At 36.4% G+C, this 20,541-nt stretch overlaps 1 protein-coding gene across 1 annotated transcript in view; it reads left to right on the forward strand.

Moving 5' to 3' along the window:
- GAS2L3 (growth arrest-specific 2 like 3) overlaps positions 1–20,541 on the forward strand; it is a 36,964-nt gene that overhangs the window by 12,621 nt on the left and 3,802 nt on the right. Inside the window, exons 3-11 of the mRNA XM_010831617.1 lie at positions 1,140–1,241; positions 1,771–1,818; positions 7,797–7,965; positions 9,340–9,455; positions 14,074–14,215; positions 15,359–15,422; positions 16,076–16,214; positions 18,689–18,796; positions 20,456–20,536. Coding sequence (XP_010829919.1) covers positions 1,795–1,818; positions 7,797–7,965; positions 9,340–9,455; positions 14,074–14,215; positions 15,359–15,422; positions 16,076–16,214; positions 18,689–18,796; positions 20,456–20,536 — 843 coding nt within the window. The 5' untranslated portion in view covers positions 1,140–1,241; positions 1,771–1,794. The remainder of the gene's footprint in view (positions 1–1,139; positions 1,242–1,770; positions 1,819–7,796; positions 7,966–9,339; positions 9,456–14,073; positions 14,216–15,358; positions 15,423–16,075; positions 16,215–18,688; positions 18,797–20,455; positions 20,537–20,541) is intronic.

Genomic DNA, 20,541 nt, shown 5'->3' on the forward strand with positions numbered 1-20,541 from the left:
GGTGAATACTCTGGAGTTAATTGATGATTCACTGATAGAGTCTCATCAACTAATAAATGTTTTCCAGTAAGAGCATATATTTGTGTACATGATAGTTTTCCACATATGAAGATGTGTTATAACTTATCTGAGTAACATTTATTAAATAACTACTTTTAAAAGGTAATCAAGATGGTTGTCCTTTTGTCATCTTTAAAGTAGTTCTATGAGATAAGGGTGATGTGGGAAAATATATATATGTACGTGTATATATATTATATTTAAATAGACTCTGCTAAAGTTCAGTGACTGAAGGTTGTGCACAAATTCTTCATTTCTTTCATAAAACTAATTTTGTCGAATTTTCCGTGAAAAGTGCAACTGCTAAACATTCTTGTGATAGCTTCTTTGTGACTGTGTCACTGTTCTTGATTTGCACACGCCTTATAATTTAAGCCTTCTTTTGTTTGGGGTTGGCAGTTCCAACTGTTCAAGCTCTTGTCTGATTATGTGGGACTCCTTATTTTAATAGGAGCAGCTTCTCTGCTGCATTTTTTAAAAATGGTCTCGAAAGCTTCTTACTGTGGATCTTTGTTAGGGACAAAGGATTATTTATGCTAAAGGAAAATGTATTCCCCACTGAATTAGCTCGTGGGAAGCATAACAAGCTCATTAGTAATGCTCAATTGTACTTTGGCCTTTTGCTAGGGTAGAGAGAAGGAAAAATGATATCAGGAACATTCTGCTGTTCTTTGACTTCTTACAAAACCAACGTGATGTGTAACATCAGACTTTTCAGATAGGTTTAGCTCCATTTCAGCTTTGGTACCAGAAGTGTTCCTGAGAGGAAAGTGGAATGTGTAGTGGTCACCGTGCCTGAGGTATGTTTGGCATGACTAGGGGAAGAAAGTCACTTTTCCTGGGAAATGGATAACATTATAGCCATGAGCCATTTCCTATTTTTTTCTAAGAATGTTTTAATGGTGGTTTACAATTAAAATATAGACCAGTATATTATGCTGCTCTCAGCAATCTAAAAATTCTAGGTTTTATATAGTCTATATTATTCTGAATGTTTTCAAACTCTTTTTTTCCTCTGAAAATATATTAAAGAATTGTATTAATCTAACTTAATTAAAGTTGTATTTTTTTTCTTGTAGATTTCAAGAATAGTACTTGAGAGTTTGAATTCCTGTTCCTTTTGGGTTTTTGGCTTTAACACCTCGTGGAGAAAATAACTTATGAAAAATTATTATAGAAAGGTATTGAGTGTTGTTTCATAGTTAAAATTGATATTTTTTCTTTTTTACTTTATCGTATGGTAGAAGAGGCTTATGGTTTAGCCTCTTGTGAATTTATACGAAGTTTAGATAAACTTACATGATCTCTTTGTAAAGATCAGATGAAAGATACTTTCAGTATCAGTCATTGTGATGTTTGTATTATACTTACAGTGTCTTCACAGGGAGAAATTCTGGGGCATTTTTCATTTAAAACTAAGTTTTATTGTTAATTTTATTTTACTAGGCAGATGCTTTAAGAGTTTCTTTGATATTAGTGCCAGAAACTACATGTTAAAGTGTTTCAGGTTTTCCTTTTTCAAATGAGGAGTACTTTTATGAAGAAGCTAGGAGTATGATTGAATTCTCCTATCATCAAATAACTCCAAATAGAAGAAAAAGTATTAGGTTTTCTGTCAAATAGAATAAAGCAGATTCCTTATAAGTTGAGGGTTTGGGGGAATGGAAAAGCTACCATTGTGTTAATATTAATGTTTTGTTTTATTTTCAGAACAGCAGTGTCATTTCAGTATAGATGACCATGCTGCCTGCAATTCAAGTAAGTGGTTTCCTTGGGAAAATATGTATTTGAATTAATGAGATCAATGTAACAAGATTGCAATAATTAGTAGAGTTATCACAATTTTTTTTATTGTACTAGTTTTTTAAGCATCAAATTTAATAACAGAAATACTCTATTTTTACTTTCTAGTTCTAAAAAGACTTTAAGCATTCATTAATACTGCATATTTGTAAGAATCAAAAGTACCTTTAGGATTGGTGAGTTCATCTTAATTATACTACCCAAGGAAAAGAATTAGAATATTTTGTGATTTTCTTCTCATTAGAATTTAGGATGTGTTTGTAGTTAAAAGAGCGTTCAATGAAAACAAATGAAAGTTTTTAATTTTAGATAATTGTACATGTGTCCTTTAATGCCTGTAAGTAACGTGGTATTAAAACTTAAAATTTAAAGTGTGGATTTTTTTAGTTAGTTTTTTGGTAAGGAGAAGCAAGATGGAAATAATGAGATAAACCAGAATCATCTTGCATTTGAATTTGAATGATTTCCAGAGTTAGTACTTATTCTTATATCCTTTAAAGTTTTCTTTCTTTTGATATACATAGAACATGACTGAATTTTAACTTAAAACTGCCTGGAAGGTCTACTTAGAAAGATGCAAGCAACTGATAATAAAGTTTGCCCTGAAAAGTGAGAATTGTAGCGTCAATCAGATTCCATGTCTGATTTTAGTTCTGCCACTCTATGAGGTTCTGGCAAGTTATTTTACCTCTCTGAGTTCCTACTTCCTTGCCTCTAAGGTGAGGATAATAGCCCTTATTTTTTAGGTAGTTGTGAGGAATCAGTGAGATATCATGAGCAAGATGTGTCCTGGAATGTGTTACATACTAGGCACTTAAGAAGTTTGGTTGTATCATTGGTACAACAAAATTACCCAAATGTAAAACTGGAGATTATACCTGTGTCATGAGAGTCTTTTTTTTTTTTTAATTAAAAAAGACGACATCAAGATAACAGTGGGTGATAGCCTAGAGAAGATAATTTATCAAATGGTTAAGAACAACTCAGGCTGTGTTGTTGCTTTCTCTCCTCCTGTGCTGTGCAGCTCTGTCTTCCAACTCTACTAGTAAACACTTTCATAGTGTTTTCCTTTTGGGCTTCCCTGATAACTCAGTTGGTAAAGAATCCACCTGCAATGCAGGAGACCCTAGTTCGATTCCTGGGTCAGGAAGATACCCTGGAGAAGGGATAGGCTACCCACTCCAGTATTCTTGGGCTTCCCTTGTGGCTCAGCTGGTAAAGAATCTGCCTGCAATGCGGGAGATTCTTGGGTTGGGAAGATCTCCTGGAGAAGGGAAAGGCTACCCACTCCAGTATTCTAGCCTGGAGAATTCCATGGAATGTACAATCCATGGGGTCACAGAGTCAGACACGAATGAGCGACTTTCACTTCCCTTTGGGACTTGGCAGTTTATGGCAGTCTCCCAAAAGGTCTTATTTGGGTCCTCTCTAATCCACATTGAGTATGCTCAGAACTTCTTATTTCTAAAAACCATTTTTATCTGAGTATTTACATCTGTCTGTTTTTAACCAGGTCTCTGCATGTCATCAGTTTGATGTTGATTATGTTTTCTTCCTTATTGAGTGCTTTTTATCATTGCACATTGACCATATTTTTCTCATTTCCATCCTGCTGGCCATTAATACTTTCTTGATGAATTTTTTTTTTTTTCACAGTGTTTTCGTGTAGTTCCATGAACTTTTCTCTCATCTAGATTACACAGATCCACCTCTAGTGATTCTTTTTCAAGAGTACTCTTGGCATCCCTCATGGAAGTTTTTGCTTCTTTCCCTGGTGAATGTGAGAACTTCCTAGGATTTTCACCTCTTTGCTAATTAGACTTTATTATTCCTAAATGCCTTGCAGAGAGGAGGCACGCAGTAGACAGCTGTTTTCAATTTGTTTCTTATTCACTTAATTCATGAGGGTCTTCCTTGCCCCTTTTTATGTCCATGGTTCTGATTAGTAAATAAACTTACAGTCTAAAAATCAGTGAACTATAGCTCCTAATCTTTTTTGGGTCCTAGTCCCTTTTGGGAGAAGGCAATGGCAACCCACTCTAGTACTCTTGCCTGGAAAATCCCATGGACGGAGGAGCCTGGTAGGCTGCGGTCCATGGGGTCGCTAAGAATCGAACACAACTGAGCAACTTCACTTTCACTTTTCACTTTCATGCATTGGAGAAGGAAATGGCAACCCACTCCAGTACTCTTGCTGGGAGAATCCCAGGGTCGGCGGAGCCTGGTGGGCTGCTGTCTATGGGATCACACAGAGTCGGACACCACTGAAGTGACTTAGCTGCAGCAGCAGCAGCAGTCCCTTTTGAAAACCTGACAAAAACTATGAACTCTCTCTCAGAAAAGGATTGTTTGTACATAGGCTTAAATTTTTGCCTAAATGTCAGTTAGGTTAAATCAGTAAGTTGTGTACTGATTCAAGTTCTTCTGTAGACGGCCTATGGTTAGGAATCTTTGCAATATGACAGTTTTCAGCATGTTTGAGGACAATCTTTATACATGCAGACTTTGTTGTTAACATCTAACTTTTAGCAACATTGATATGCCAATTGATTTACAATGTTGTGTTGGTTTTTGCTGTACAACAATGTGAATCAGTCATAATTATATATATCCCCTCCCTCTAAAGTCTCCCTCTCCTCCCCACCAATCCCACCCCTCTAGGTCATCATAGAGCACCAGGCTGGGCTCCCTGTGTTATACAGAAGCTCCCCACCATCTGTTTTACACGTGATAGTGTACAGATGTCAGTGCTGCTGTTTCAGCTCAGCCCACCCTCACCTTCCCTGGCTGTGTCCATAGGTCTGTTCTCTACTAGGTTCATCAGCACTATCTTTTCCCCCTAGATTCCATATATATGCATTAATATATGATACTTGTTTTTCTCTGACTTACTTCGTCTGTGTAAGAGGCTCTAGGTTTACCCACCTCACTGCAACTGACTCAAATTCATTCCTTTTTATCAACCCAGGTTTTTATAGTTTTCTGTTTGCAATAATAGGAATATTCAAGTACTCGTCTCCCTAATATGGCAAGAAATTAAGAATGACTTTTGTTAATTTTAACTTCTCCATTTTTGCACATGATTTTTTCGAGACCACCTTCCTAGCTAATACCCATTTTTCTTTGACAAACATTCACATCTTCTCTGACTTTTGTCAGCTCAGTTGAACGACAAATAACATTGTATTGACTATAAAATACCATTGATTGTAAGATGCATCTTGATTTTGATGGTGCAAAAAGTCATTTGCTAGTATCCCTCAGTTTTTCAGCTAATATTTTTGGTTGCATATCATGTGCTAGGTCTTATACTGAATCCTGGGATTACAAAGAGAAACAAGATGTGCTTATGAAGGGAAGATTTAGATATTAAATTGCTGCTATACTCCCTTTGAAATAATTCTAAGAGAATTTGGGGAAATAAACAAAATCTTTTTCCTAAAACTTTATAGGATCCTCATGTATTTTCCTGAACCACTGCCGCTCAAATAATTTTGTTTCTCTTTGTCTTTGGGTACTTTTAAGTTTTGCGACTCCTGCTTGCCTCTGGTGGTATATATTCCTTGTCTTTCTTTGCCTTTGGAATTTTTAAAAAATGTGTTTATTTCTTACTACAGCAGATTGGAATGGGCTCTTTTTTTTCCTCCAGGTTTGTCTAGACTAACAATGGTGTTGATATAGTTTTTAATTTGATATAGTTAAGACTTGCCTCAAATAAACTTCAGTGAGTTTAATATATTTTAGGAAATTATCTGCTTTTAAAAATCAAGAAAGAACTAGATTCCCTTGATGTGACCTATATTTATGCCTCTTTTTTAGAAAACTTAAAAAACTTTTTACTTAAAAGCAATCACAGACCTACAACTAATTGTTAAGTGCTGAACCATTTGAAAATAGGTTGCAGATCTTGTGCCCCCTTACTTCCAAACCTCAGTAGTATGTTTCTCATGTGCAAGGACTTCCTGCTGTAAAACCACCATGAAATCATCAGAGTCAGGATGTTGACTGACTTGGTGCAGTTGGTGCAGTACCGGCGTCTAATATTCAGACCACTTTCAAATATTGCCAGTTGTCCAATAGTGTCCAGTTCAGAATCACATGTTGCGTTTAGTTGTGTCCCTTCTTCTCTATCAGTCCAGAGCAGTATCTCAGTCTTTGCTTTAATGACCTTGACACTTTTGAATATTATAGACCAATTATTTTGTAGAATGTCCCTCAATTTAGATTTACCTGATATTTCTCGTGATTAGATTGAGGTTATGCATCCTGGCAGGAATATCACAGAGGGATGCTGTTTCATCTCACTACATCCCATCAAGTGGCATACGATTTTGATTTGTCCCATTATTGATCATATTCACTTGTGTCACTTAGTTAAGTTGCTGCCTGATAAGTTTCTAACTGTGAAATTACTCTTTCTTTCTTTGTAATAAGTATTTCTGTGGAAGTTCTTTGAAACTATATGAAAATCTCATCCCTCATCAGAATTCCAGTTTATTCATTTATTTGTATCTGTGTGAACTCAGAGTTGTCCATTTTGTTCAGTATAATTCCCTTACATCATTATTTTGATGCTCAAATTGTTCTTAATTTAGCCAGCAGAAGTCCCTTCAAGCTGACTTCTGGGTCCTTTTGCATGTCTCCATCATTCTTTAAGTGCTTCTTTGCTTTCTGGTAAAAGATACTCCATTCGTACACCATAGAGTTCATTCTAATTTACTCTCAGTCCATAGTTATACCTCTCTTTTTTGGCAGGAAGAAACCTGGCTCCAACTTGATAAATCCTCATGTCTCCCATCGTTACTGCCACCTCTCCCTAAGTTGATGCCCCTCTTGGCTCAGCTGGGTTCTGACACCCTGCACTGGGACGTTCCCCCACTGTCCCCAGTGGACACCCTCCTTACCTTGCCTGGGGTCTGACCCTGTGCTTGGGGCTGTACCCATGTGTAGTAGATACCCTGTCACCTCACTCGAGCTCTGATCCTCTGTTTCTCCCCCTCCTGTGAGAACTCCTTCACCACTTGGACTCTGATACCCTTTCCTCAATTGAAATTTAGCACAGTCTTTTCTCTCAATAATTCTATATTAAAAGTACATCTAATTGTATTTTAAAATTTGCAAGTGTTGGTTTGATAGCATGTTTATGTCAGTTTTTATTTTAAACCAGGGGTTGACCAGTTAGTAAATATTTTTGACTTCGTGAGTTGGTAGGTAGAATTGAAGCTATTATGTAGGTGCTTATATAACTACCATTTTAAAATGTAAAAATCATTTTTAGCTTGTGGGCCTTGAAATAGCAGGTGATGGACCAGATTATATAGGTTTTTTAGGTAACACTGTTGTTAGGATTTAAAGTTTATAAAATGCCATCTGTGCACTCATTCATTTATTTGTCCATTATTCAACAAATATTCTTAGGCCCACAAGTGTGTTAGTCGCTCAGTCATGTCCAATTCTTTACGACTCCATGGACTGCAGCCTGCCAGGTTCCTCTGTCCATAGAATTCTCCAGGCAAGACTTCCCTTCTCCAGGGGATCTTCCCAACCCAGAGATCAAACTCAGGTCTTCTACATTCTACAAAGATGTATTATTAACTCAATTTACAACCAAGATGCTGAGACTCTGGTCAGGTAACTTGTTAAACTTACTCAGCTAACAAGTGAAAGAAAAATAATTATGTGTTAACTTTTATCCCTTTGATTTGACAGTAGAATCCATTAGTTAGAGATTCATTTACATTTGTCACAGAATTAAATATGGAAAGTAAGTCAAGTATCTAGACTAATAGTTTGCTTCTAGTTTGTTAACTTTCTCTGAGCTGCTGCAGCTCTGTATACATGTATATTAAATATAGTCTATGATTCATTATTTAAATAAACATTGGAATCCTGACTTTTAACCAGTTGCACCAATTGGTTGATGTTTTCTCTAGGTGTGGTTTGGAGAAGACCTGCCTCTAAGTCCACGGAGTCCTCTGACCCCCAGACATGGGCCAGGTTTGGCTGATGTTTGTCAGTATGATGAGTGGATAGCTGTGAGGCATGAGGCCACCCTGTTGCCCATGCAAGAAGACCTGTCAATCTGGTTAAATGGTTTATTAGGTAAGGCTTTCAAAGATACTCAAAATTATGTTGTCTTACCCAGTAAATGTTTATTGAGAATCTTACTCTTTGTCAAGGAATCATTGTTCCAGAGGTTGGGGATCCTCTAGTGAAGGAAATATTTGATGTCCTTATTTTCACCAAACTTACATTCTATTTTACAGAAGACATTCTGGTTCACTCTGACCCCCAGGGCTTGAATAGTAAGCAAGTTTGAGGCTTAGTGGTAGAGGTCAAGTAGTAAAAGCTGTGAATAATCAATGTTTTCATTTTTAATATTAAAATTTAAGTGTATTGGTCTAATTTGGGAGTCTATATTTCATTGATTTTTTTCCTTCTTAAACTTGTGTAAAGCATGAGATTCTGGGTGGAATATATGCTGTAATTAAAATGATTTCTGTTTCCCTGGTGGCTCAGCTGGTGAAGAATCCAGCTGTAATGTGGGAGACCTGAGTTTGATCCCTAGGTTGGGAAGATCTCCTGAAGAAGGGAACGGCTACCCACTCCAGTATTCTGGCCTGGAGAATTCCATGGACTGTACCATCCATGGGTTTGCAAAGAGCTGGACACAACTGAGCAACTTTGACTTCACTTCTGTTTCTGAAGCTCTGAGGGGCACGGGGATATGAAAGTCAGGAGGAAGTGTTGGGATGGGGAATACATGGCATCTTACTTCTTTACACACAGGGTGTGAGTGCTCTGAACTTTACCCCCAGGGGCAGGGGGTGGGGGAAATCTCTTTTAAATAACAGAATTTTGTGTAGCCTTCCAAAGTTTTCATGAAAAGGTATACATACATCTCATCTATGGTCTTTCAAGATTATTAAACATACACTAAACATTCAATCTAAAGATTTCATATCAGTTTGAAGATTTGGATAATTTTTTTGAAGTTTATTATGTAATAATGCTTCCCAAAAGAGGATTTTAGAGGTGGAAAGCTGGTATTTCCTGAATGCTTGTTATGTTGCTGTTTCATTTTTAAATTGCAACAAAGTCCATCTTATAGAGAATCTTTCCTGTGCATGCAGCTGTAATGTGCAGTGAATCAAAACTGAATAGTGAATATTGAAATATAAAACACTTCAATGTTTTTAAATGAAATACAGTAGATGTCATTTTATTTTTTCTGTGCTTCTATACCACAGATATTTTTGTTTCATTCGACTTTCACTTAATTTGAAAGATAATTCACTTATCTGCTGTTTTAACTGTAATGTCTAAGAGTGAATACCTTGGGTCTGATCTAGTGTTTGTCTAGTGTTTCAGCTATAATCTGATTACATTTAATTAAATTTTAAAAATAAAATTAATTAAATAAATGTTTGAATTTACCATTTTTGGAAGAATCTTAGCTTTGAAATATGTTCTTAGGTATTGAAGTTAAGGCCGAAAGGCTATTGGAAGAACTTGATAATGGAGTGCTGTTATGCCAACTGATTGATGTTCTTCAAAACATGGTGAAAACATGCAACTCTGAAGAACCTGTGGTAAGAAAATGTTTGACAGTAGTGATTTTGTACTTTGGTACATATTGATTTGTTTATGGACACTTTTTATTTCTACAAGATTATAAACTTCCACCTCAACTATATGTAAATCTTGGATAATTTACTTAATATTTTTGAGCATCCGAAAAAAAATTCTCACTTGTAAAATGGAGATATTAACATTTACTTTATAGAATATAGTTTCGAGGAGTCAGCAAAATTAAATGAGATAGTATAGAGATAGTGGTTAGCTTAGTGCCTGGTGTATAGTAAATATGCAATAGCTAGCTCCGCCTGAGAATAACAGTACCTTCCTTATAGGATTATTGTAAGAGTTAAATGAAAAAAGAGGTTATGATGGTTCCTGGCACACAGTTAAGAGCTATCGTCGTCGTCATCTTTTTATTCCTTATATACTATCTTGGTGGTAAATTCTATAAGTATTGGTTGAATGAATAAACTTTTCTTAGACAATTTTCCTCCATTGACCATGAGGTTGTGATTTGAAGTAGATAAGGTTTCCTCTCTTTTTATCAAATATGGATGTTTTCATTTTCATTCATGGGATGTGACGTTTGTGAGTGTGGGTTCTAAGCATGAGCCTAGTGCTGGTAGAAATATAAAGTAGAACCATCTTTCTGGGAGAAAATAGGTAATATATATCACCTTGAAAATAAAGCATATTGTTTGCTATGTAACATAATTCTAATTCCAGGAATTTATTCTAAAAAAATAACCACAAATTCACAGGAACTATTGTGCAAAAAAAATTTAAGAACAACCTAAATGCTCTTCAGTAAAGAAGTTGTTTAAAATTAATTATGGTACCTAAATAGTAGAATATTATCTGTTCATTAGAAATGACTATTTACCCTCAAGGATGCCTGCAACCTGTCATTAAGTGTGCATATGCGCTTACACAAATCAGACTACAGAACAGTGTGTTCATGCAGCAGTATGTAGGGATACATATGCTTGTGTACAGAGATGTCTTACTGAAATGTGCATGAGATTTCAGTTGCTACTAACCATCTTTGAATTTGGCAGTGTTGTTTGATTTTTTAATATACATATATAATTAGAAAAACTCAGAAAGTTATTTTAACTCTGGAAAATAATAGCAACAGGAAGGAAATATAAGGAACTGGTAATAGTGGTTATCTCCAGGGAGTGGAAGGAACTGAGGGGTAGCGGTGGCAGAAAGACATACCCTACTATGCCTGCTGCATTTGAAAAAACCTTATACATGAATTTCTTATTTCAAGTAAAAATTTAAGACAAAACTAGAAACTGCTCAGCATCAGCAGGATTATTTGGTCCAGATAGTAAAAGTAAAAACATAGGATTCTGTACAACTTAGATCATCGATTTTCAAAGATCTTGAATTAAGAATGGGCTACTATTTCATTGGTGAAGTTCTCCTCAAGAAACTCAGAACTGTATTTGTAAATCTGCAAATAAGGAAGTAAGCAAAAATATGTCAGTCTGTAAACCTTTAACAGCAATAATTTTGTGTTTGTATTTATGTTTGAGGAGATGTACTATAAAGATGTGCTTTGGAATTCTCATGTCATTCTTAAAACCTTCTAGAACTAACACCCCAAAAGATGTCCTTTTCATTATAGGAGACTGGAACGCAAAAGTAGGAAGTCAAGAAACACCTGGAGTAACAGGAAAATTTGGCCTTGGAGCACAGAATGAGAAGGGCAAAGGCTCATAGAGTTTGCCAAGAGAATGCTCAGGTCATGGCAAACAACCTCTTCCAACAACACCAGAGAAGACTCTACACATGGACATCACCAGATGGTCAACACCGAAATCAGATTGATTATATTCTTTGCAGCCAAAGATGGAGAAGCTCTGTACAGTCAGCAAAAACAAGACCTGTAGCTGACTGTGGCTCATATCATGAACTTCTTATGAACTCCTTATTGCCAAATTCAAACTTAAATTGAAGAAAGTAGGGAAAACCACTAGACCATTCAGGTATGACCTGAATCAAATCCGTTATGATTGTACAGTGGAAGTGACAAATAGATTCAGGGCATTAGATCTGATAGAGTGCCTGAAGAACTATGGACGGAGGTTCATGACATTGTTCAAGAGGCAGTGATCAAGACCATCCCCAAGAAAAAGAAATGCAGCAAGGCAAAATGGTTGTCTGAGGAGGCCTTACAAACAGCTATGAAAAGAAGAGAAGCGAAAGGCAAAGGAGAAAAGAAAAGATATACACATTTGAATGCAGAGCTCCAAAAAATAGCAAGGAGAGATAAGACTTCCTCAGTGATCAATGCAAAGAAATAGAGGAAAACAATAGAATGGTAAAGACTAGAAATCTCTTGAAGAAAATTAGAAATACCAAGGGAACTTTTCATGCAAAGATGGGCACAATAAAGGACAGAGATGGTATGGATCTAACAGAAGCAGAAGAGATTAAGAAGAGGTGGCAAGAATACACAGAAGAACTATACAAAAGAGATCTTCATGACCCAGATAATCACCATGGGTGATCACTCACCTAGAGCCAGACATCCTGGAATGTGAAGTCAAGTGGGCCTTAGGAACCCATCACAATGAACAAAGCTAATGGAGGTGATGGAATTCTAGTTGAGCTATTTCAAATCCTGGAAGATGATGCTGTGAAAGTGCTGCACTCAATATGCCAGCAAATTTGGAAAACTCAGCAGTGGCCACAGGACAGAAAAGGTCAGTTTTCATTCCAATCCCAAAGAGAGGAAATGCCAAAGAATGCTCAAACTACCACACAGTTGCACTCATTTCATACACTAGCAAAGTAATGCTCAAAATTGTCCAAGCCAGACTTCAACAGTATGTGAACCATGAACTTCCAGATGTTCAAGCTGGATTTAGAAAAGGCAGAGGAACCAGAGATCAAATTGCCAACATCCGCTGGATCATGGAAAGAGCAAGAGGGTTGCAGAAAAACATCTACTTTTGGTTTATTGACTATGCCAAAGCCTTTGACTGTGTGAATCACAAAAAACTGTGGAAAATTCTGAAAGAGATGGAATACCAGACCACCTGACCTGCCTCCTGAGAAATCTGTATGCAAGCCAGGAAGCAACAGTTAGAACTAGACGTGGAACAATGGACTGGTTCCAAATAGGGAAAGGAGTACATCTAGGCTGTTTATTCGGAGAAGGCCATGGCACCCCACTCCAGTACTTTTGCCTGGAAAATCTCATGGGCAGAGGAGCCTGGTAGGCTGCAGTCCATGGGGTCGCTAAGAGTCAGACACGACTGAACGACTTCACTTTCACTTTTCACTTTCATGCATTGGAGAAGGAAATGGCAACCCAGTCCTGTGTTCTTGCCTGGAGAATCCCAGGGACGGTGGAGCCTGATGGGCTGCCATCTCGGGTCGCATAGAGTCGGACACAACTGAAGCGACTTAGCAGCAGCAGCAGGCTGTTTATTGTCACCCTGCTTATTTAACTTATATGCAGAGTACATCATGAGAAATGCTGGACTGGATGAAGCACAAGCTGGAATCAAGATTGCTGGGAGAAATATCAATAATCTCAGATATGCAGATGACACCACGCTTATGGCAGAAAGTGAAGAACAACTAAAGAGCCTTTTGATAAAAGTGGAAGAGGAGAGTGAAAAATTTGGCTTAAAACTCAACATTCCGAAAAGTAATATCATGGCATCCAGTCCCGTCACTTCATGGCAAATAGATGGGGAAACAGTGAAAACAGTGGAAGACTATTTTGGGGGGCTCCAAAATCATTGTAGATGGTGACTGCAGTCATAAAATTAAAAAGCAGAGACATTACTTTACCAACAAAGGTCCATCTAGTCAAAGCTATGGTTTTTCCAGTAGTCATTTATGGATGTGGGAGTTGGACTATAAAGAAAGCTGAGCGCCAAAGCATTGATACTTTTGAACTGTGGCGTTGGAGAAGGCTCTTGAGAGTCCCTTGGACTGCCAGGAGATCCAACCAGTCCATCCTAAAGGAAATCAGTCCTGAATATTCATTGGAAGGACTGATGCTGAAGCTGAAACTCCAATACTTTGGCCACCTGATGTGAAGAACTGACTCATTGGAAAAGATCCTGATGCTGGGAAAGATTGAAGGCATGGGGGAGAAGTGGACGACAGAGGATCAAATGGTTGGATGGCATCACCAACTCAATGGAGATGAGTTTGAGTCAACTCTGAGAGTTGCTGATGGACAGGGTGCCTGGCATGCTACAGTCCATGGGGTCACAACGAGTCAGACATGACTGAGTGACTGAACTGAACTGCTAATTTTGACCAGATTGTTTTCCTAGAAATGACTTTGTAGAATATATTGGGTTGGCCAAAAAGTTCATTTGAGTTTTTCTGTACCATCTTATGGAAAACCCCAAACAAACCTTTTGGCCAACTCAATACTTATTAAATAAAGTAAAATGGCAATACTTATTAAATGAAGCAAAATAAAGCAAAAATAATTTTTGAAGATGCATTTCTACCTAGTGCTATATAATCTTTAGCTATCTTCAAGGGACTAAACATTTATTAATGCCCATTTTAATATCCATATTAAAATGGATATCTAATGAAAATATTCTTGATACCTGTTTGAAATTATTCTTTTGTCTTTTCCAGAATTTTCCAATGAGAAAAGTGCCCTGTAAGAAAGATGCTGCATCTGGTTCATTCTTTGCTAGAGACAATACTGCTAACTTCCTTCACTGGTGCAGGCACATTGGGGTTGATGAGACTTACCTCTTTGAATCTGAAGGTTTAGGTAAATGTTGTAGTCATATTTAATGTTTAATAGGATATTTTTGAGGTTTCCCTGGTGGCTCAGACGGTAAAGTGTCTGCCTTCAATATGGGAGACCTGGGTTCGATCCCTGGGTGGGGAAGATCCTCTGGAGAAAGAAATAGCCAACCCACTCCAGTACTCTTGCCTGGAAAATTCCATGGACAGAGGAGCCTTGTAGGCTATAGTCTATGGGGTCACAAAGAGTCAGACCGACTGAGTGACTTCACTTCTTCTTCAAATGATCTTGATGATCTTCTCTGGTTCCTTTAGTCTGGCCTCAGGTGACCATATCCAGTGATACTGACATCTTCTGTTTGTTGGGTTTTAACAAACATATTTTAACAACAAGGGTATTTTTGGAGAAGGAAATGGCAACCCACTCCAGTGTTCTTGCCTGGAGAATCCCAGGGACAGCGGAGCCTGGTGGGCTGCCATCTATGGGGTCGCACAGAGTCGGACACGACTGAAATGACTTAGCAGCAGCAGCAGCAGGATATTTTTGTATGCCTCACTTCTAGTTTTTCTTTCCAAATAAGAACTCAAATGCCACATCTCATTTTCCTAGAAAAAATTTATGTTCTAAATAGATGTGAAACAATCAGAGAATCAGATTCCAAATCAAATACATGATTAAACTTTTCATTTATAGTTATAAATCCTATATATCTAGAATGGCCTAGACAGACTTTACTTCCTAAATGAGTTGGCTGTGGGAAAGTTCTGGACTAATGCTTATTAACTAATTAATGTTTTAATCAAGAATTACTCAACAAAGTCTAAATTACTGGTAATCTCTCTTTGACCGTATAATTACAGAAATAACAGAAGGTCAAATGATGCACACTCATGGTGTTTAGATTTACCTCATAAACAGAAGCTGCCAACTTGGTTATCTAAATGGATTAATGTTTTTGACAATTCATTTTAAAAAGTCATGCTCTACTGGAGAATTATTGATTTTTTTCTCATTTCGTTTAATTCAACGGAAGCGTCTCTGCAGTGACCAAACTGAAAGCTATCTAAGATTGTTACTTGACTGTCTGTATATTCCCTCAAAGTATTTGTGTATGTATAATTGCCTGTTTAATTTGCCCCTTAAAATTGTGGTCTTATTTTTTCACAGTTTTGCACAAAGATCCAAGACAGGTGTATCTTTGTCTTCTTGAAATTGGTCGAATTGTCTCAAGGTATGTATTCCACAATATTTCAGGCTTGTGCAAAGTCATAAAGATGTTTTAGGCTACTTTATTTTATCTAGGATACTATTTTCTCTAAGTGAAAATAATTTTTAATTGGAATAAAGTAACTTATTTTTTTTTTCTTTCTTTTTGTTCCTTAAGTAACTGTTCACATGAGCTATGTCAACATTTGCTTGTTCATATAGCTTGCCTTTATTTAATATTAAACTATAAGAGTGGGCACTTAGATTTTTTTAGGTTAAGAGTAGAATAAGAGCATGCAACCTTTAAGCAGTTCAAAGTGAGGCAAGTCCTTTGAATACAAAGAGGGTTTGATAAGAAGGCCAAGGTTTGGTATTCTCCATACCTAGTTCAATTCTATCTTCACTCATGAGCTGATTTTTAAAGGTACCTTTAGGATCCCAGATTGAATATTGGGAGCATTCAGTAACCCAAATACATATGCTGTGGTGTAAAGGTGATAATCTGAATTTTTGGCAGTCTAAGAGACATTAAAAAGCATTTCCAGATGTTCCGATGAAACTATTGGTGGAAGAGTCATACAGACTTTATTTAAAATTAAAAGAAACCTGTTGTGATATACATGTAAGTACTTGCCTCAGACTTCACTTGATTGATGAGATCTCATAATTGATTTTCAGATATGGAGTTGAGCCACCAGTATTAGTAAAACTTGAGAAAGAAATTGAACTAGAAGAGACTTTACTTAATACTTCTGGGCCTGAAGATTCCATCAGCATTCCAAAATCGTGTTGTCAGCATGAAGAGCTGCACGAAGCTGTAAGTAACTGTCACACTTTCTTTCAACTGTGATGCGTCAGTCTCATAATTTGCCAGAAGTGTTCCTCTTTCATTTTTAGTGTAATTGAAAAGGGGAAAAAAACATAGCACAAATGTAAGTGTTTATTGCACTGTTATTTGTAAGGGTGAAAAATTGGAAGCAATATAAATACTCTCAAATTGGACATTGGTTAGGTAAATTAGGATTCATTATCTTTACAGAATAATCATTTTATGTGATCATTATGAAGACCATATAGCAATAAGAAAAATGTTTATTTTGTATAAAGTATGTATCAGAACAAGGAGAATGAAAATAATGGATGTTAAGGTAGAGACTTCACAGATGATTTTAATTTCTTTAGCTATTTAATGTTAAAATGTTAGTTATGCAATAGATTAAGACCAGAGGAGAACATTGTTTTTAGTCACAGTATTTACTATTTCACTTGAATTCACCACCTTATTTATATTGTGGGTTAGTGCTAATTTGTACTGCTGAATATAAGTGGAGTTTGGTATTTTGAACAAAGAAAATAAGTGACCTTTAGTCTTGTTATGAAAACTAAAAGAAAACACATTTCTTGAAACCTGTATGTGCTGTATGAATATATTCAATGTCCACCTATACATACGTGATCTGCCAAGATCTTAGGATCATGTCTAAAATAGGGAGCAATTATTATCTGATTCATTTTTTTGAGTGCTGTGAAGAAGTATAGAACTGCAGTTCTGTGTACCTAAGAAACTTTAATGGATAGAAAATAATGACTGAAATAATTACCTCCTTTCAAATTACTTTTTTATCTGATTTATAAATGGCTTAAATAATTATAAATCCTTTCCCCAAGTTCAGATTATTTTTAGCTATCCTTTGATGTGGTATGTATGTGTGTGTATGAATGTGTGTACATATACATGCACACATATACCCAGGCTGTCAACAAGATAAACTTGATTGAATGGCATATGAAAATCAGTTCTGTTTATAATCATGCTATTTTGTTAAATGAATGATGTTGAGAGATAAATCCAGACACTTCTGATTGGGCCCCAGATGAATCCATAAGTGTCATCTTGGGTAGATAATTAAGACAGTCATAAATTTCTGTTAGTGCTCAGCTACACTGAGTATATCTGAAGAGACTTTCTTTAATATCATGTCTGTATTCAGTTAACTGAATTTGTTTAGACTCTGTATGACAAGTAGTTGAGAAAAATAAACATGGTCTTGATTTTTCAAAAGTGTCATTTTAGGAGAACAAAATATTTTCCATAGTGGCTGATATGTGACTTTTTTTCAAGTCATACATATCTCAGGAAATATTTTCATTGAGTCAATTCATTTTAATTTCCATGTTTTGAATATAGAATTCCTAAATTTTTATTTCAGTTTTTACCATTTGTAAGATGTTTACTGTAGCTAAAAATTCTGTAAACCCCTTGAGAAGTAGAGGTAGTTCAACTCATCTCCATAGCAGACTATTTGAAACAAAAGCAAGTATTTTTAGAAAAATGTCTCTTGAGTTGAAATTTTTAGAATTTACCCTGTCTTAGGTGAATAGACATAAATACGTATATGTGTATTTTAACAGTAACTTTGGAACATATCTGAATATTCCCCCATAGTATTACTGTAGCATAGCATTAGGGGGCAAGTGAAAATTCTAGGTTAAACTTTATCTGATATGTATGTGTGTGTGTGGATATATATATATATATACACACAAGCATACTTTTTAATTCTTTATTCTGTTGGCTTTCTTGGCTTTAAATTTTGTTGTTGTGGTTTAGTCACTCAGTTGTGTTTGGCTCTTTGCGACTCCATGGACTGTAGCCCACCAATCTCCTCTGTCCATGAGATTTCCCAGGCAGGAATTCTGAAGTGGGTTGCCAATTCCTTCTCCCTGACTTGACATATGTTAATTCAGGTCTTAAAACAATTCAAGCTTAGTCATGAACTCATACATTTCTTACGATCTAATGAATGTGTTTTGAATTGACTTCACTGTGTGCACATTCACAAACCTTTTCTGGTGATCAGTGAGTACACAATGAGTCTGGCTACACTTGGGCAGAGAGCGAGAGAGAGACTCAATACTTCATCACTGCTAACTTTTATTAGATTAGTGAATGTCTCAGATGGTAAAGAATCTGCCTGCAATGCAGGAGACCCAGGTTTGATCCCTGGGCTGGGAAAATCCCCTGGTGAAGGAAATGGCAACCCACTCTAGTATGCATGCCTGGAGAATTCCACAGACAGAGGAGCCTGGAAGGCCACAGTCCATGGGGTAGCAAAGAGTCAGACATGACTGAGCTACTAACACACTCAGAAGATTAGAGATAATAGTTGAACTGTCTTTAAATTTTTATCTTTGAGTTTGATTTTTCCCAGCTATCAAATAACCTTACATTTTAATGTTAAAGTAGTTTTGGCATAAGTCTTAAATCTTTTTATTTATTTTTAATCTTAGGTTAAGCACATTGCTGAAGACCCTCCTTGTAGTTGTTCTCATCGGTTTTCTATTGAATACTTATCTGAAGGACGATATCGACTAGGAGATAAAATACTTTTTATAAGAGTAAGTCCACCATTTACATCCTATCACACTCAGATCTTTTTTAAAAATTAATTCTCATTAAAGTATAGTTGATTTACAATGTTGTGTTAGTTTCTGCTGTACAGCAAAGTGCATCAGTTATACGCATACATATATCCACTCTTTTTTTAAGATTCTGTTCCCATATAGGACATTAGAGAGCATTGAGTAGAGTCCCTGTGCTATGTAGTAGGTTCTTATTAATCTATTTTTATATATAGTAGCCTATATATATGTCAGTTCCAATATCCCAATTTATACCCCCACCCCTCCCCACGTTCAGATCTTGTTTTGAGCAACTAACCATAGGGATAGCTAAGACTATTTAGACTTTGGATATAATTGGGGGAAAAAATATCTTTGAATACCTCAGATAACTTATTTCATTTTCAGACTTCCTAAGAAGGAATAGTTTTCTATCATAAGAAGAAAGAAACAAAATCAGAACATCTAATAAGATTAAATGTCAGTAAGAAGAAAAATAAATAGAAATATTGTAGTTGATAATAACATAAGACTTTGAGTTTTAAGTATGAAGCCTTTTTTTTGCTGACACAGTATCAGCATCTATACTGATAGCTAATATACATGCTCATTTTCTTCCTTTATCCCTTCTGCAATCTGTTATTGATTAATTGTCCCTGTTGCTGATAAGGAGATTCAAGTTTTACCTGTTTAGCATTCTGTCCACTTCTGATATAAGAGCTGTTTTATTCCCAAGTTAGGGATGTAATATAAAAGTATGTAAAAAAATCCAATTTCATTACCCACATTTTCTTTGATTTCATATATTATCATTAGATCCCCATACCCCACTCAGCTCACCCAGAAATAGGTACATGCACTTTGTCTTTTAATTAACTTTCTTTTCTTAAGCAGTATGATGCAGTGACAGTGTACAGAGCGTGGGATTTGGAGTTAAAATTTGCAGAGAAGTCTCATACAATTGTGCTGATTTGCCTGTTGAATGAATAGGGGCCTGAGGTCCAGCTTAGGCTGCGCTGGCAGACCCAAGATGTACCATTTCTGCATGAAGGCACCATTTGGGGTTGGCAGCCTGGTGAATGTGAGGCCAGGCCAAGTTGGTGATTTGGGACAGTTTCCTTAATCTCTCAGAGCCATTAGTTCTCATCTGCAGAGAAGAACTAGAAATAGATTATATCAAAGTTTTGGAAAGATTACATTGATATAATTCCTATGAATCTAATTTATTAAATTCTAAAGTATAAGATTTGGTTATTTTTATTGTTCTTCTGCAGTTTATCAGTATTTTTTCTCTATTATGAGGCTTTTTTTTCCTCTTCTCCCTCTTCTTTACTATCTCTACTCCTTTCTTCCTTCAATAGTGAATTCTCTACTGAGCAGTGTTCTCCTTGTAGTTTTGCACTTAGTAATTTGGATTTTTAGGATGTAAGCTGTGTGTAAATATCTTCTTACAAACTGGAAGACTCTTGTTAGTGTCATGATTCAGTATGAATTAAATTTTAATAATACAAGAAAGAAACTGTCAATTTATAGTGAAGCTGTTGGCAAATGCACTGCATTTCATAGTCACAGACACCACAGACTGTGACTGCTAATAAATTATGGCTGCCCCCTACAGTTTTACAGCTTTGTTTTGTGCTTTCTTTTGGGGGAAAGATGCTTCACGGAAAACATGTCATGGTCCGTGTCGGTGGAGGCTGGGATACTCTTCAAGGATTTTTGCTTAAATATGACCCCTGTCG

The sequence above is a fragment of the Bison bison genome, unplaced genomic scaffold (assembly GCF_000754665.1).
Source record: "Bison bison bison isolate TAMUID 2011002044 unplaced genomic scaffold, Bison_UMD1.0 scf7180017864529, whole genome shotgun sequence".
NCBI lineage: Eukaryota > Metazoa > Chordata > Mammalia > Artiodactyla > Bovidae > Bison > Bison bison.